We start from the raw sequence: 13,243 nt of genomic DNA on the forward strand, positions 1-13,243 counted from the left end.
CTTGATGAACAATTGTAGGCCGCAGCATTTTGGACTTCTCTATTTAAGCCTTGAAGACAAGTTTACCATTGAAATTTGAAAGTGTTTTTAAAAAAAAAATTATAGTGTTTATCATTATTGTCCACAAATGCTTTTGAAAAGATAAAATGTTAATTTTAGACATAATATTATAAAATAAAATATTTAACGAGAGGATAAAACGATAATTTTATTGAAAAATACTTTTCCAAAAAAAACTTTTAACATGACATAAAATCTCAGTTTAAAATTAAAATTTGATTTGAAAAGCTACTTGTTTATTTATTTATTTTTGTTGAGTATGCTTCATATTTCAGTCAAATAAGAGATTGCCTGCAAATCAAGTTAAACAAAATATATTTTCTTTCTAGAAGATTTAGTATTTATTAGTATAATATATTTAGCATTTATTAGCATAATTTATTTGACCTACGAATTTAGCCTATAAATAGACTATTTTATAACCTTAGAAAATACATCTATTAGATATTAGAACTCATAACACTTTTGAAGAATTTTGTGTTTATGTTTTGAGGGTTCGTTGTTTTGGGTTCTTTATTTTTGGGTTTCGGAGTTTAGTTTTTTCTCCATCTTTTGTACTCTTCGTTCTTTTGCCATTATAGTAAAATTATATTTGCCTGTGGTTTTTTATCCTCTTTGGAGGGTTTTTCCACGTTAAATTTGCGTTCAATTTCTTCGCTATTTTTACTTGTTTATTGCTTAATCGAGTCAATATTTAACAAGTGGTATCAGAGTTAATTTAATTTCTACAGATCAGCCCGTTCAAAGATGGCAACAAGGTTTGACATTGAGAAATTATGATGTCACAAATTTTAATTTGTGGAAAGTTCGAATGATGGAAATTCTAGTTCAGACTGAGCTGAAAAATATCGTTACCGAGAAAAAACTCGAGAATCTAGATCAGTCAAAATGGGAAGAGCTTGATGAAAATGCCTTGTCTGCAATCCAGTTGTGCCTCGTTAATAAGGTATTGCAAGAGGTATTGATGGAGAATACCTCATTCGCCTTGTGAAAAAGATTAGAAACTCTTTATACGACTAAGAGTCTGTTGATAGGGGAAAATATTTTTCGGAATTGGTTTTCCACATTTTCTGGTGTTTGTTTGTTGGAAAATGAATTCCCATAGGAAAACATTTTACAAACACGGGTAAAATCCAAAGCTTTTTTTTTTTGGAAATTGTCTTACCCATTTCTCTACCGTAAGACATTTTCCCTTTCTCCTTTCTCTTCTTCAACCTTTTTCAACCTTCTTCTGTTATCTCTATCTGCTAAGGCCGGCATATCGCAAAAGATTCGGCCCTCTGCTAAGAGTGGTTCCAGTTGATTTACCTCCCCATTTTCGAGTTTTCTTCTATCCATTCTTTTCTTTTGTCTCAATTTTCCTATAGTTGAATGGAAGCCTGGAAGGGAAGGAGTGGGAATTGAAATTTTTTAATTTAATCATTAAATTACAAATAATTGACTTCCAATGAATTTTTAATATGAGGTTAAGTCCATTTTGGTCTAATATATAATATTAAAAAAAATTCTTGTTTTCTCTTTTGAACTTCATTTTTAAAGTTCCAAAAGAAGCTTTGTTTTGAAGAAGGTTATATGTTAGACTAAGCTGGGTTTTATTTATTTATTTATTTATTTATTACTGAGTTTTCGTTCTTTTTTCTTCTGTTAATTACGCGTTTAACTTTTTTTTAAAATTAATTTCGGTTTTTATTTTAATTGTTTAGTTACTTGAGTTTAAAAAAATCGTTTTCAGGCGTTTGATTTTGTCGATGGAGGATGGTGGTTGTGCGAGTCTCGTCGGAGCTGAGATTCATGGATTTCATACATTGCAAGTTATATTATATATAATTTGTTTTTATTAGTTTTAATCTCTTTTTTTTTATTCTATGAATTAATCTTATAACGTGTGTTAGAATTTAATGTGCTGAAAATTGTTTGATCGTTGTAAATGGTCCATGGTATTTACTTGTTAGCTTTTTCGTGAGTAATTTCTTACTCTTTTTGTGGGAGTTTTTGCTCTTTGAAAGCTAGAGAAGTGGTTGATTTTGTTTCAAGCAAATATCAAATTCACATAAAAATTTGCTTGTGAAGTGTTAGTTGAGCTTCAGGGACTGTTAAATTTTGTTCATATCGTGCTTTGGACTGCAATTATGCAAATCTCTCTGTTTTGCTAATTTTTTTTCATTTTATTTTTTAAATTTGTTTCTGTTGGATATGGACAGATTTGGATGTTAAAAACATGTTGGAAGAAGCCAAGTCAAGATGGTTACGCCCAAATGAGATTCATGCTATACTATGCAACCATAGATATTTCTCCATTTAAGCGAAGCCAGTGAACATGCCAAAAAGTAACTATAGATAAAAATTAAATTCTGTTTGTTCCCCTCATATTTACGCCCCCACATGAGTGAACACAGAAGAAGTTTACTACTTACTAATGAATATAACTCCCTTGTCATTATAGTTGGTACTATTGTATTGTTTGATCGAAAGATGCTGAGGAACTTTCGAAAAGATGGTTATAATTGGAAAAAGAAAAAGGACGGGAAGACTATTAAAGAAGCTCATGAACACTTAAAAGTAGGTTTTGCTTTTCGTATAACTTATATTATATTATTTTGATTTGGCCAAAATGTGATTACAATTGTATTTTATTTCATGAACCAGGTTGGTGATAAAGAAAGGATTTATGTATATTATGCACATGGTGAAGATAACTCAACCTTTGTTCGCAGGTGTTATTGGCTGCTAGATAAGTATGTATGATGTATTTTACATTTACAGTTAACCTCACATATCTTGTCCCTACTTGTTCTCTTTTAACCCAAGTTGCATTATGTTAATCTCTGATCATGATTAACTTCTTGTTTCAGGTCTTTGGAGCAAATAGTTCTTGTTCATTATCGTGAAACAAAGGAGGTTGGTGTTTACTACAAACAAAAAACTTTGAGATACCATTCCCGAATAAAGCAGTCTTTTATGTTTCTTCCTACTCAGAACCAGTTTGTGAATGATGTTTGTGGATTTGTGCTGCAAACAATTGCAGGTTTCACTAGCCACACATTCAAATTCAAGTTTGTTAACAAATCAGTCTACTCTTTTGCTTGTTACAGAAGAGTTTGATTCTGGAATTGCTAATACATATTCTGAAGGTGAGAGGAGTCTAGGTGATGTTGAAATTTTCCAGAGATTAATCATGTGAACAAATACATCATGTTCTCATTAAATGCTATTGTGGAAAGTGAACAGAACCAGGTGAGAGTGTTAATGTTAGAAATCATGAAATGAAGCTTCTTGAGATTAATACACTTGAATGGGATGAGCTTTTGGTGGCAAATGATGCTAATAATTCGATTGCATCTAGAGGAGGTATTGTATTAGTTTCCAGTATAAGCAGTAACACTTATTTAGTTGCTGAATTGTTGACATATTTTGGTTGTGATAGCAGACAATGTTTCTTACTTTGACCAACAGAACCAAATGGCAGTAAATGACTTCTCAAATTATGTAAGCAGAACCATTTCATAGCTCTTAAGTTCTTATATATTTTAAATTTGCTTTTGTTAGTTTTTCTTTTCTTTTCTTATCAGGCAACCTGTTAGGGTTGTATGTTGGCTAATAGCTTCTTTGCATGCCTGTAATACTGAAAGACTTTATGCATGTTGTGTAGAAGGCAGAAACTGAAAATATGGACTTTAAACTAAATTTTTAGACCTCCTTGGCATTTATGATTTAGGCTACCCTTTGCTATAAATATGTGTACTTTCTTACATCTGCTCGGGTGTCTTCATTTTCATCCTTATTTTTGTGTGTTCATCTTCTTCTTTTCAATTTAACTATTAATATTGTAGCTTAATAATTGAATAGTATTATAAATAAATCATTGCAATATATGTAAAAACAATTTAAAATATAAAAATTTATTAATATATATTAACATATGTAAAAACAACTTTTCCGAAAAATATTTTCAGGAAATCTGTCAAACAGCAGAAAATATTTTACACTGATTCAATCAAACACCAGAAAATATTTTCCAGTAAATCATTTTACAGAAAAGTAAAACATTTTCCAGAAATCATTTTACGGAAAACATTTTACTGGCAATCAAACGGACCCTAAGTTTCTGGTTAATCATTTAGTGTTGAAACAACATCTATTTACGTTTAGCATGAACGAAGGTGAGCTTCTTAGAGATCATAGCAGTCAATTCATTACCCTTTTAAATGATTTAAATAATGTTGATGTTTAGATTGACGATGAAGATCAAGTTATGTTATTATTGTATTCTTTACCCCATTTATACAAGTCTTTCAATGAGACCCTGATTTATGGCAGAGAAAAATTTTTTTTTCAAGGATGTAAAGGGTAATATGTTGAGTAAAGACAAACTCAACAATGAGTTTGGTTCGGATAACAGTGTAACAGCCCATTTTTGTGTCAAATCAGAACAGTGGTTTTGGGACCACAAATCTAAAATTAAAATATTAATTTTATTATTATATTAAAGTTTACAGCATGATAGAATTATTAGGTGAAAGTTTCGTAAAGAAATTTTACTGTTTAAATGCTTAATTTGATAAAAAGGACTAAATTGCGTAAAGCGTAAAAGTTGAGTTCTAATAGCTAAAGGTATTAAATAGCTATAGGGCTTTAAAGTGGAAGTCCTTATATGATTAGTCCATTAGAGTTGATAGTGGATTTTAATGGCTTGGCATTTGTGTAATTTTTAAAGTTTATAAAGGTTAATTAAGTAATTAGGTAATTAAAGTTAATAATAAATAAAACCACATTTATTTGGTATGTATTTTTAATCTGTTTTTAATTATTTTTATGTTTTTGTGATCGTTGCAACTAGTACTAGCTAGCCCGCGTCTTCGATTTCAAAATTGTTAAAGATTTTGATAGTTTCCATTGATGAACTTGTGTGTTCTTTGATGTTTAATGGTGAAATATGAATATTTGATGTTAGATTTTCATATTTTATAAAGTGATTTTTGATGAAAATGCAAATTAGGGATTAAATTGTGAAAAGATGAAAATTTGGGGTTAAAAGTGTGAATAAATGTGAAGTATGGGCTGCTAGGGGCACTATGGTAATTTGGCCAAGCATGGGTCTTGTTGAATTTTATGAATTTTGTGTATTTGTGAAATAGGGACTAAATTGTTAGAAATGTGAAAGTTTAGGTCCAAAGTGTAAATTGGCTTAAATATGTGTTTTTGGACTGAATTGAATGATTATATGATTAAATGAGTTAATTTTGAATACATATAGATCAAGAAAAGAGGAATCTAGAATTAAATCCGGGGAAAAGCAAAATTATCGAGTAATCGATCCGATTCGTCAATTTCGAGTACGAGGTAAGTTCATAAGTAAATAAATGTTTTTGAATTAAAATGTATATGTTTTATACATTGCCGAATTTGATTCGTATATAGATATACATTGCCAAATTTGATTTGTATATGGTTATACATTGCCGAATTTGATTTGTATATGGATATTCATTGCTGATTTTGATTTGTATATAGATATACATTGCCAAATTTGATTCGTTTATGGATATATATTGTCGAATTGATTTCAGCATTGGATTGCTGGTTTCGTGCATGAATTGATTTAATTACGAAGTCGAAAGCTCCGAATGAACCTTAGTAAATGTATTGGATATTGATGTTATGATATTAGGACTTCCGATGTGTGATTTCATGTAAAACCATGTCTGGGACATTGGCATCGTATATGATTCGTATAAGACCCTGTCTGGGACAGTGGCATCGATATTCGTTAACATGTAAGACCATGTCCGGGATATGGCATTATACGAGTTTTATATGATTTCCATATGATCTTAACAATTCCGAATGTGAATTTGAGTTGAAAGGTTCAGGTATGTGTGAAGTTATATGTTCATGCAATATTAAGGTAAGTTTAATACTTAATGTGATAATATGCAATTATATGAGTTAGTTAAATGTTTATGTGTTTGAGATTTATTTGAATTCAACCTAGTTGAATTGAATTATAAATATCATTGAGATGATTAAGAAAGAGGTTAGTACGAGACAATACAGGTACGTACAGAACTTATTCGAGTATTTAATAGAGAAAGATAATGAAATGGCATTTGATCATGTTTTAAGACATGAGAAAGGTTTTTTGTAATTGTATATATGGTGATGTTATGTACAATTAGTTGAATTGTATGTATTTGATGTATTGAATTATTCACTTACGAGCTTACTAAGCTATGAAGCTTACTTCGTGTTATTTTCTTATGTTTTATAGAGAATCAAGGCTAGCTCGGATCCAAAAATCGTCGAGAACATCATCACGCTATCGGACATCTAAATTGGTACTTTTGAATTGTATATATATGATATATGGCATGTATAGGCTAGTGTCATCTTGGTATGTTTTGAGTTATGATATTAGCCATGAGATTTGGCTTTTAAAGGTTGGTGTGTATTTGGCCATATGAATTGATTGTTTAAGTGTTGAGAAAATGCATGTTTGAACTTAAGATGAATTGATGGTTATAATAAGCTAAATTGATATACTTTTGAGTTAGTTTGGTACTAAAATTGAAATGAAATGAACGAAGTTTATTAGTTAACTTTTATATAGTATTATGAATGTTGTTGATCAATTTGATAAGTAAATGTTTTAGGTATGATTTAAATATGTTTGAATGTGAAAATGGGTTGGTTTTCATATTGATTGTAAATTGGTTGCGGTTGAGATTGCAGGGAAGGTTAGATATTTATAAAGGGGTTATATTGAGTTCGCAAAAAAATTGCAAAAAAAAAATTCCTCGAGTTTCCGAATTAGTCCCGAATCACTCCTAACTCGTATTATGGACCTCGAGGGTTTATTTAAGGGACTTTAAGATTATTTTATATTATATTTGATAATTATTTGTATATTAATTGTAAATTGTCCGATAGGTCTAGTAATGCTTCATAACCTTGTTCCGATGACGGACACGGGTTAGGGGTGTTACAACAAGGCAGATAGGTAAGCTTCCGTTTTGGTAGCATCAAAGAAGCGAGACAAAATGTGTCACTATTGTAAGAAGTTAGGTCACGTCAAAGCAAATCGTTATAAACTACGAAATAAAAGGGTTGCTAAGAGTAACGAGGAAGATGTAGTTAATGTTAATTTGGCTGACGAAAGCAGTGATTATTTCTTGTTAGTGTCAATGAGTAAAAGCTTCGAGCTTACGTCTAAATGGATCCTAGATTCGAGATGTTCTTTCCACATGTGTCCCAATAGAGAATGATTCTCCACAAATAGTTCGGTTGAAGGTGGAGTTGTGCGCATGGGAAACGATTCATCCAGTAAGGTAATTGTTATTGGTACTATTAAAATTAAGATGCACGATGGGATGATTAGGACGCTTTCAGATGTTAGGTATGTACCTGATTTATGAAAGAATCTCATCTCTTTAAGTATTTTAAACTTGAAAGGTTGCATAATCAATATCGAGTCGAGTGGCATTAAGGTGTCTCGTGGGGCTATTTTTTGTTAAAAGGTAAAATGACCGGCAGTCTTTATATTCTAAAAGGCTCTACAGTGGCTAGTGAAATCGAACGTCCCTCATCCGTTATGGAGTCGAAGTCAACTTGTTTAGAGCAGAGGCAACTTGGTCATAGGAGGGAAAAAGGTATGACTATTTCGTTGAAAAGAGGTTCTCTTTTAGATGCAGGTTTTGAAAAGTTAGGGCATTGTGTTTGTGAAAATTAGACCTGAGTTAGTTTTGATTTAGCAATGCACAAGTTGAAGGCTAGAAGTCTTCCAGCTTCTAAGCACAAGTTTGACTCAATTAATTTCCTGCATAGTTCAAGATAGGCCCGTGGTGGGCTTTGACAAAGATGGCGTTGTGAAAATACGAGTCAATGTGAAGATTTGTTCAATATGTCTCATATTTCAGTCAAATAAGAAATTGCTTGCAAGTCAAGTTAAACAAAATATATTTTCTTTCTAGAAGATTTAGTATTTATTAATATAATATATTTAGCATTTATTAGCATAATTTATTTGACCTACAAATTTAACCTATAAATAAGCTCTTTTACGAATTTTGTGTTTATGTTTTAAGAATTCTTTATTTTTAGGTTTCAAGGTTTAGTTTTATATCTATCTTTTGTACTTTTAGTTATTTTGCCATTATATTTAAATTATCTTTGCCCATGATTAAATTTGTGTGTTCAATTTCTCAATTTATTTTACTATTTTCATTTTTTTCGTTGCTTAATTAGGTCAATCTCCAACAATATTAATCATAATTTAAATTGAAAAATATTTTTCAACCTCAATCATCGTTCATACTAGTATTGATTTCATGTTGCCAAAAAAGAAAATGTGAAACCCAGCCCTAAGCCCTCAGCCACCTGCCCATTATCTTTCTCATCATTGTCAAAATGACTTAAATATCCAATAAATGAGTCAGTAAGGTTAGAAAGTCAAGTTACCTGACGAAATATAACTCACGCTCCCCCACTAAAAATTATAAACAAGCACACTATCAAGTATGAGTTGGACTATGTATAGCAACAAGCATTTTAGAAACATATATATATTGTTATTATAACAATATAATATCAATTCTTCTACTTTTGCATTCGATTTTATCTTCAAAATACATTGTTACAATAACAATATTATACTCTGGATCATCTCTATCCTTTTTTTTTCTTTGCAGGTCCCACAATCCACTAACCACAAAATCAGAGCCCCACTACAAAAGTGCTCCCATCATTGTCCACTATCCCCCTTTTGATACAAAAAAGAAGAGCATATCAAGTGAAATTTGACAATTCTTCCCCTTTACTCGAACTTGTCGAGACATCAATTGCCTGTCTCTGATTTTTTTAAGGCATTGACATCAAACCCTGTTTTGAAAAATCGAAAAAGAGCTGGAAAGGAAGGCAAAAAGCAAGAGCTATGGCATCTGACTTTGATGGCATTTTCAAGCCAGAGAGGGAGGGAGTGGGTGTGTTAGAATAGGACAAATAAAAGGCGGGATGAAGGATGGACTGTGGGATGCCTACCCTTTTTTTCCCCTCAGGTCTATGCAGGAGGATTTGTTTCTGGCTTAACAACAGAGGAGGTATCTGGTACCTGTGTGTGGTAAATTGCAGTGGCTAGTGAGATAGGCATAATGCAAAGAGACTTTGATTGGAGGAATTGCATGGCAGCTCCAACGTTTTCTTCCATCAGCTTAGCTACCTGTTGCTCTGTGCCATCATTTGACCACTTCTCCCATGCTGGCTGGCTTCTTCCACCCTCACCGCTTTCATACTGATGGAAGCTCAATTTGTATTAATGAATAGAATATTGAATATAAAAATGTGCAACATATGCATGATTACTTATTTATTACCTCTACTGATGATAGTGGAATGTCTGTTACAAGCGGTGCCACTGCACCAGCTCCGCCCAACCTACTCATGCTCAAAACCTGTTAAATAATCAAATTCATTATTAGGGGAGAATATATCAAATGAAACAATCGTATATTATCTCCTTAAAAGCAACATGCCCTGAATATATTGACAGGAAACTATAGAGAGATTGCATACTGGTTTGATAAACATGAGCAGCACCACGATTTGCAGTGAAATATGAAAATCAAACAGTTGAACAGAGTTAATGATACCTTAACTTGGAGCCTCAGGAACTTGACATAATCTACAATTTCATCAAGCATGACTGCCCTATCAGTCTGCAAACAGAAATGTATGTCAGTACAAAATGAAGTTACATGCATCATACATGGTTAAACTTTCTCATGGTTTACACCCCAAGACAGACAAATCTACCATAAAGTCACCCATGTCTCAATGAGACCCCTATAACAATAATCAATTGAGCTTAGCTAGGTTAAACAACAATAGTCTACTATAACATTATTAAGTTAATAGCTGAGGATTTAGGACATCAATCCATTCAATATATGCACGCTATTTAACAGACAATAAAGTTAGCTTGGGATTAAGGAAGCATACAAACCCTCAGACAATGATAGTGTAAACTAATTTTTCAGCCTTCACGTTTAAAGGTTAGTCATAAAACTATTGCAACGTTGGACAAGAAGATTGTGCAGATCAGCGATTAGGGGCTGATAAGATAAGTGACAAATGGCATTAATAGATCCCTGCTGTCAGTAGGAGCGAGCTCCTTGCAATGTTAGTTTAAAGAATAACCAGTTAATAGTAATATCTGACCATTCCAGAAAAACATACTGGAATATGCAAGTCATTTCACAACTTAACTTACGAAGTGATAAAAAAAGGACTCACCTTGTTGACACTAGGAACAAGTTCCTGCAATGCCCTGATTCTTTCAGTAATTCTCTCCCTGCGCAACTGTAGCAAAGGAGAAAATTGAATGACTCAGAATGTTAACACAGTTGCAACATAGTTCAACAGCTACTCCCTTTATCCTACTCTTCACAACAACAACAACCAAACTCACCCACCCATCTTCCTGTTCATCTATGTTTTCTCTTTTCCCATCTTCTCTTTTTTTTGGGATTTACAACTTTTGACTTTTATCTTTATTATCTTCTCTTTTTTCTTTTTGGATTTCTAGCATCTAGCCGAAAAACAATATTTGACAGAAAAATTAATTGAAACCAGCATTGAGCAACCTCTGCTGTGAAGTGTCCACATTATTATTTGTCATGTTTGACACAGATCCTATACTGTGTTGAGGATTGTGTCATGCCGACACAGATACTCCTCCACTTTTGAAGGGTCCAAGTATCAGAGAGGTGGCAACCAAGTGCAGCTTTATGAGCTGCTAGATCCCCTCCTAAAAGATGATTACATGGGGTCTATATGTTTTCGTATTTCTATATATTCTTGCCTTTTCTAGATATGCACAAGAGGCAGTATAGTACTTTTTAACTTATTATAGTCCATAGCTCTTTTTGAAAGAAAAAAAAAAGATTCTTCTCAATTAGATGACGATCTACATTGCACGAACCAGTCACAATCAATTCAATTTATCAGATTTCTATCTTTTCAAATTTTTCCTTGCTAAGAAACTTACTCATGCATTTTGACTCTAGACCAGAAACACAAATCTGGATTACTGACATTCAATAAATTAAACTTATTCCCATGTTTGGCATGGTTATTTATAATAAATTAAGGATACCCGTTCAGCAATGCTGTGAGGATCCGTGGCCTGTCCTCGTCTAGCGCGCACCCTTGGACGCATTGTCGGTGGATGTGGTGCTGCAGAAACAGTTGCTTGCATAGGTTGGCCATGGAAAACCTGGAAAGTTATATAAGTCACATCATCAATGATGCAAATTTATAGATAAGATAGAACTAACTTCAATACCATTTTCTTTCCCGCCAACCCATAACAAGGAAAGAACGGTGAATGGAGAAAAATCACTTAGTCCATAATTGTTTTGATTTTATATAAAAGCAAGTTTTAGGAATCAAAGCATACAGCAATGGACAAACAACAGAAATCTTGCCAGATTTGGACTTTTAGAGTCTTAAACTTTTGCAGAACACTTCCCATACAATTTGTTGAATAACCTGACGGCATAAATAACCAAATACAAAAGCAATTACTCAAGTTGATAGAATGTCTTGACCACGGCTGAGACAGTGATACTTTAAAAACTATAGTAAATCAACAAATGAGAACACAGATCCATCTTTCTTCTGTCATAATTTTAACTTTCATACATATTTTATGATAATACCAAGAGAATGTTCTGAAATTTGACATCTTCCACCAATAACTTGACTCATATGATGTTGACAATTTTTGGAAGCTATGAACATGAAACCTACTAGACATTAAACCAGTTTCTCCTGGTAGATGGGGCCATTAAACAAAGACCGGTTTACTTAACTACAAATCAAGGAATCAACTACTAGTAATTTTACAGAAGATTTTTATTTCACTACTATGACCCTAGCTTTCAAGTTCCAAATACATGCCCTTTAATTCTTGAAAAAAAAAATTAACTTGTGAAGCACAACTCTTGTTTAATTTTGGATTCAGGTTTACAGCAAATCAGCAGTTGAATGGTCTTCAATGATTGAATAATCTTACTCTGCCAGTTAGTTTATGACTTAAGCAACTCTAAGACATTGATGTACTGTATCCTTTGTCAAATATCAAAACTTGGCATCCCACAATAGTAACTCCCACCAAACCCTGTCATGTCTTCCCTTGTCTTCTCTGCTATCAGACAGAAACAGGCATGGGATAGTAACATGATAAAAGATCAAACAGACAAATATGCTGTCACCCCAAGTTTGACAATCTAAAACTTAAAATAATCCAAAAAGGACAAATGAACATACTCCATTTACAGAGGAGAAAATTGACAATTATTAAAGATAATTATATTTAGTTATCAGCACCATAAAACCTAGCTTCTAAGTCAAGCTCCTGAAAGGAAATTCATATATAAAAAAGGGGAAAAAACTTTTAGAGGGAAAAAGAATTTTTTAAGTGATAAAGTACTATTTTTCTTACATTTTTTACAGAAGAAGCCCGGTCATCAACGACCCCGTTCCGAAACCGCTTCCCACTACCGGAAGCTTCCTCGGGTTTCAAAAACCCGCCTTTCCCTTGCTCCAAGCTCAAGCCCAAGGGGAAAACCTGCCCATGAAACGCACCGCCTCCACCGCCGCCGATTCCGCCGATATGAGCGGCGCCATCACCGGAGCTGAGCTGCAAAAACATTGGAGCTCCAGCTCCAGGAGCGGTTGCAGCCAATCCAGCGTCGGATCCAGCTAAGCCCGTTTCAGAGGGCGCAAAGTTAGGGAGGCCGAGGATTTGCTCGAGGAAATCATCGGCGGCGGGGGCCTCGTTGGTGTTATTAGCCATGAGAAAGCCGAAAAAAAGATAGCAGCGGAAAGTGAGTCCAAGTAGCGGCGTTAGAGACTAACCAAAGAGCATCTACATGCAAAGGAAATGGCGAAACTGAATTGAACCAAAAAAAAATATAATATAAAAGCAAAATAGAAAGTTTGGAGTTTTGGCTTTCCTCTTCCTTTTTTTTCTTCAGCTCTGGGAGAGAATCAGAAAAAGACAAATATATACAAAGAAAAAGAGGGAAGTAAAAAGGAGAGTGCTTTTATATTATTTTTCTTTTCCTCTCTTTGAATCGTGGTTAAAAGCATAACGCTTTTTGTAATAGGGCTTCGAGTTTCACCCAAA

At 33.2% G+C, this 13,243-nt stretch overlaps 2 protein-coding genes across 4 annotated transcripts; one reads left to right on the plus strand and one right to left on the minus strand.

The window, feature by feature from the left end:
- The first annotated feature begins 1,160 nt into the window (after window positions 1-1,160).
- Window positions 1,161-6,597, plus strand: LOC107915192 (calmodulin-binding transcription activator 5). 3 transcript variants are annotated; one of them, XM_016844354.2, is made up of 9 exons: window positions 1,161-1,871; window positions 2,262-2,387; window positions 2,504-2,619; window positions 2,707-2,795; window positions 2,913-2,958; window positions 3,086-3,191; window positions 3,289-3,546; window positions 5,315-5,400; window positions 6,329-6,597. In XM_016844354.2, the coding sequence occupies exons 2-7, from the start codon at window positions 2,378-2,380 to the stop codon at window positions 3,504-3,506; spliced, it is 585 nt and encodes a 194-aa protein (XP_016699843.2). In that variant the 5' UTR covers window positions 1,161-1,871; window positions 2,262-2,377; the 3' UTR covers window positions 3,507-3,546; window positions 5,315-5,400; window positions 6,329-6,597. The 3 variants fall into 3 exon arrangements, with proteins under 3 accessions (XP_016699843.2, XP_040955735.1, XP_040955736.1); XM_041099802.1 differs by lacking the exon at window positions 1,161-1,871 and having other exon boundaries at window positions 1,898-2,387; window positions 3,289-3,408; window positions 3,488-3,546; XM_041099801.1 differs by lacking the exon at window positions 1,161-1,871 and having other exon boundaries at window positions 1,897-2,387.
- Window positions 6,598-8,638: 2,041 nt separating this feature from the next.
- Window positions 8,639-13,183, minus strand: LOC107915210 (transcription factor UNE12). The gene is made up of 6 exons (XM_016844378.2): window positions 12,557-13,183; window positions 11,207-11,326; window positions 10,345-10,410; window positions 9,702-9,767; window positions 9,426-9,503; window positions 8,639-9,343 (listed from the first exon to the last, which is right to left on the minus strand). Exons 1-6 carry the CDS (start codon window positions 12,908-12,910, stop codon window positions 9,113-9,115), a joined length of 915 nt encoding a protein of 304 aa, XP_016699867.2. The 5' UTR covers window positions 12,911-13,183; the 3' UTR covers window positions 8,639-9,112.
- Between the last annotated feature and the right edge of the window lie 60 nt (window positions 13,184-13,243).

The sequence above is a fragment of the Gossypium hirsutum genome, chromosome D08 (assembly GCF_007990345.1).
Source record: "Gossypium hirsutum isolate 1008001.06 chromosome D08, Gossypium_hirsutum_v2.1, whole genome shotgun sequence".
Taxonomy (NCBI): Eukaryota; Viridiplantae; Streptophyta; class Magnoliopsida; order Malvales; family Malvaceae; genus Gossypium; species Gossypium hirsutum.

Excerpts from the sequence above, each read along its gene's own strand:
- LOC107915192 (XM_016844354.2), top strand. Across the intron at positions 2,620-2,706 it reads AAGCTCATGAACACTTAAAA|GTTGGTGATAAAGAAAGGAT; the intron begins GTAGGTTTTGCT and ends TTCATGAACCAG. Across the intron at positions 2,959-3,085 it reads ATTATCGTGAAACAAAGGAG|GTTTCACTAGCCACACATTC; the intron begins GTTGGTGTTTAC and ends AAACAATTGCAG.
- LOC107915210 (XM_016844378.2), bottom strand. The coding sequence starts at position 12,910 with ATGGCTAATAACACCAACGAGGCCCCCGCCGCCGATGATTTCCTCGAG. Across the intron at positions 10,411-11,206 it reads CTCACAGCATTGCTGAACGG|TTGCGCAGGGAGAGAATTAC; the intron begins GTATCCTTAATT and ends CCTTTGCTACAG. Across the intron at positions 9,768-10,344 it reads TTGTTCCTAGTGTCAACAAG|ACTGATAGGGCAGTCATGCT; the intron begins GTGAGTCCTTTT and ends TTCTGTTTGCAG.